The following is a 3,320-nucleotide window of genomic DNA, read 5'->3' on the forward strand; positions in this document are numbered from 1 at the left end:
TGAAAAAAATAGACCCATTTTCGTGTTCTCGAACATGGGCTTGTTCGACTACTCTCATCTCTCGTGCCAACAAAGGCAACGAGCCATTTCACAAAGAAACCTTCTAAACTTTTGACCTTTCACTAGGAGGGATACAATCCAACTAGGCAAGATGGGTGGCTGAAATATAAATTTAACCGAATCTATTGAAATTTCCTTGTCTATTGGGATTTCAGGCTAAAATCAAACCTATTTTTAAGTAACACTGAAATCTCCAAAAAAGATTCAGTATTTTTAAGTAACACTGAAATCTCCAAAAAAAGATTCAGTCGTTCACTCCCCCATTTTTCTCGTTTTTCCCATCTCGGTCACTCATCCAAGATAAGCTGAGCTGAGCAGAGGTGACCCCATGCCCGCCGCGGCCGCCGTCCACCTCGCGCCGCTTCCCGCTCGAGCACAGCCCCACCCCCACTCTACCAACCCTCCTCCGCCGCCGGCAAAGCCCACCGCCGCGTCACTCCCGCAATGGAACGCGCTCCTCGCCGGCCACTCCCGCGCCGGCCGCCACGCCGACGCCCTGGCCCTCCTACCGCCGCTCCTCGCCGCCTCCGAGGGCCTCGCCCCGGACAGCTTCACGCTCCCTCCCGCCGCCAAGTCCTGCGGCTTCCTCCGAGACGGCGCGACTACGGGGCGCCAGGTCCACGCGCTCGCCGCCAAGCTCGGCCTGGCCAGCCACGACCCCTTCGTCGCCAACTCTCTCGTCTCGATGTACGGCCGGTGCGGCCGCGCCGAGGACGCCGAGAAGGTGTTCGACGGGATTCCGACCGCGTCCAGGAACCTCGTCTCCTGGAACGCGCTCATGGCGGCGCTCTCGGCCAACCCGCGCCGAGCCATCGAGGTGTTCCGGGACTGCCTGGTCGATCTTTCAGAGGCCGCACCGGACGAGGCCACGCTGGTGACGGTGCTCCCGATGTGCGCCGCGCTCGGGTGTCCGGGGACAGGCATGGCGGTGCACGGCCTCGCGGTGAAGTCTGGGTGGGACGCGGCTGCGCGCGTGAGCAACGTGCTCGTCGATATGTACGCCAAGTGCGGCGAGCTCGCCAACGCCGAGCGCGCGTTCCTCCGGGCATCCGAGGGCAACGTCGTGTCCTGGAATGTGATGCTCGGCGGGTACGCGAGGAACGGCGAGGCCGGCGCTGCGTTCGGGCTGCTGCGTGAGATGCAGCAGACGGAGGAACGCGGCGTGCCAGCCGATGAGATCACCGTGCTGAGCGTCCTGCCGGCCTGCTCAGGGCCGCCGGACCTGCCCAAGCTGAGGGAGCTGCATGCCTTTATCATCCGTAGAGGTCTGGACTGGACCGGCGGCAATGACATGGTGCCGAATGCTCTGATGGCAGCCTATGGGAGATGTGGATGCTTGCTCCATGCCAGCCATCTCTTTACTAGCATCCGGAGCAAGACGGTGAGCTCATGGAACACGCTGATCGGCGCCCACGCCCAGAACGGTGAGGTGAACACCGCGATCGAGCTGTTCCGTCAGATGGCTAGGGATTGTGGACTGAAGCCTGACTGGTTTAGCATTGGGAGCTTGCTCTTGGCATGTGGCAACCTGAAGCATTTGCTCCATTGCAAGGCCACCCATGGGTTCATCCTCAGGAATGGGCTGGAGAGGGATTCCTTCATCCGGTCCTCGCTCCTCTCGGCATACATCCAATGCGGGACGGTGTCTTTGGCTCGTTTGCTCTTCGATGATGATGCGGTGGAGAACGAAGAGGTGTCATGGAACACCATGATTGCTGGTTACTCACAGAACGGACTACCCAGTGAAGCACTCCAGCTCTTCAGGGAGATGCAATCCAATGTAGCAAGAGGACACCGGCCATTACTGATATCAGCAACAAGCGCCTTGATGGCTTGCTCAGAATTACCAGCTGTTCGATTAGGGAAGGAGATGCATTGTTTTGCCCTGAAAGCCAATTACTGCGAGGACTCGTTCCTATCAAGCTCACTGATAGGCATGTACTCAAAGTGCGGATTTGTGGATGATGCCAGGGCATTTTTCGACCGGTTGGAGGCGAAAGACGCTGTCTCGTGGACGGCGATGATCACCGGATACGCCGTCAATGGTGCTGGGAAGGAAGCTGTTGAGCTGTATGACAGGATGAGGAGGGAGGGGGTGGAACCTGATGAGTTCACCTACCTTGGCCTACTGGTGGCGTGTGGCCATGCCGGAATGTTGGAGGAGGGGCTACATTTATTCGAGGAGATGAGAAACCATTGTGAAACAGAGGCAAAGCTAGAACACTATGCCTGCGTTGTCGGCATGCTGAGCCGAGGAGGGCGCTTTGCCGATGCCGTGGCGCTCATGGAGGAGATGCCGGAGGAGCCCGATGCCAAGGTACTGAGCTCGGTGCTCTCTGCCTGCCACATACATGGAGAGGTTGAGCTGGGAATGGAGGTTGCTGAGAGGCTGCTTGAGCTGGAACCCGACAAGGCCGAGCACTATGTCCTCGCCTCCAACATGTACGCCGGAACTGGCCAGTGGGATGAGATGAGGAAGGTGAGGAAGATGCTCAGGGGCGCTGGCGTCGCCAAGGAGCCGGGCTGCAGCTGGATCGACGTTGCGGGCAAGGTGTACAGCTTCGTCGTTGGAGAGAACTCGCTCCCTGAGATGGACGAGGTATGGAGGATGTGCCACGGTCTCGAACAGAGGATCCGTGAGATCGGATACGTTCCCGACACCACGGTCGTGCTCCACGAGCTGGAGGAGGAAGAAAAGGTGGAGGCGCTGCGATGGCACAGCGAGAAGCAGGCCATTGCGTTCGGGCTGCTGAGGACAGCCGGGCCGGCGAAGGTTAGGGTGTTCAAGAACATCAGGATGTGCAAGGACTGCCATAATGCTGCTAAGCTGATCTCCAAGGTAGTAGAGAGGGAGATTGTGGTTCGGGACAAGAAGAGGTTTCATCATTTCAGGGACGGGAAATGTTCCTGTGGCGACTACTGGTGACTAGAATGGAATGAAAGTTTGTTAAAACCATAATCACCGTCCAAAAGTTTTTGAGAAAGATGTTTCAAAGCCATAAAAAATGGAACCTGGGAAGAAATTGTGCTAGTGAACATAAATTCCCATTTGGAACCTAGAACTTGTACATAATAGTGAAGTTGCAGTTCAGAACCATGCTAATAGAAGAGATGTGATCAAATTAACCTTAAACAAAATTGTTTTTGTTCACCCTACGCATTTACAGTTAGCCCAGTACAAATCTATGAATCAGGGGGGGTTGTCAGGAAGTTCACTGTCAGCTCACTCACTACCAGGTAGCAATTACACTAGCATACAA

The 3,320-nt window shown here is 56.4% G+C and overlaps 1 protein-coding gene across 1 annotated transcript; it reads left to right on the top strand.

Annotated features, from left to right (window-relative positions):
- The first annotated feature begins 323 nt into the window (after positions 1-323).
- On the top strand, positions 324-3,044 carry LOC127292304 (pentatricopeptide repeat-containing protein At1g18485). The gene has a single exon (XM_051321670.2). It carries the CDS (start codon positions 389-391, stop codon positions 2,984-2,986), a length of 2,598 nt encoding a protein of 865 aa, XP_051177630.1. The 5' UTR covers positions 324-388; the 3' UTR covers positions 2,987-3,044.
- The last annotated feature ends 276 nt before the right edge of the window (positions 3,045-3,320 follow it).

This window comes from Lolium perenne, chromosome 4 (genome assembly GCF_019359855.2).
Source record: "Lolium perenne isolate Kyuss_39 chromosome 4, Kyuss_2.0, whole genome shotgun sequence".
Lineage (NCBI taxonomy): Eukaryota > Viridiplantae > Streptophyta > Magnoliopsida > Poales > Poaceae > Lolium > Lolium perenne.

Excerpts from the sequence above, each read along its gene's own strand:
- LOC127292304 (XM_051321670.2), top strand. The coding sequence starts at position 389 with ATGCCCGCCGCGGCCGCCGTCCACCTCGCGCCGCTTCCCGCTCGAGCA.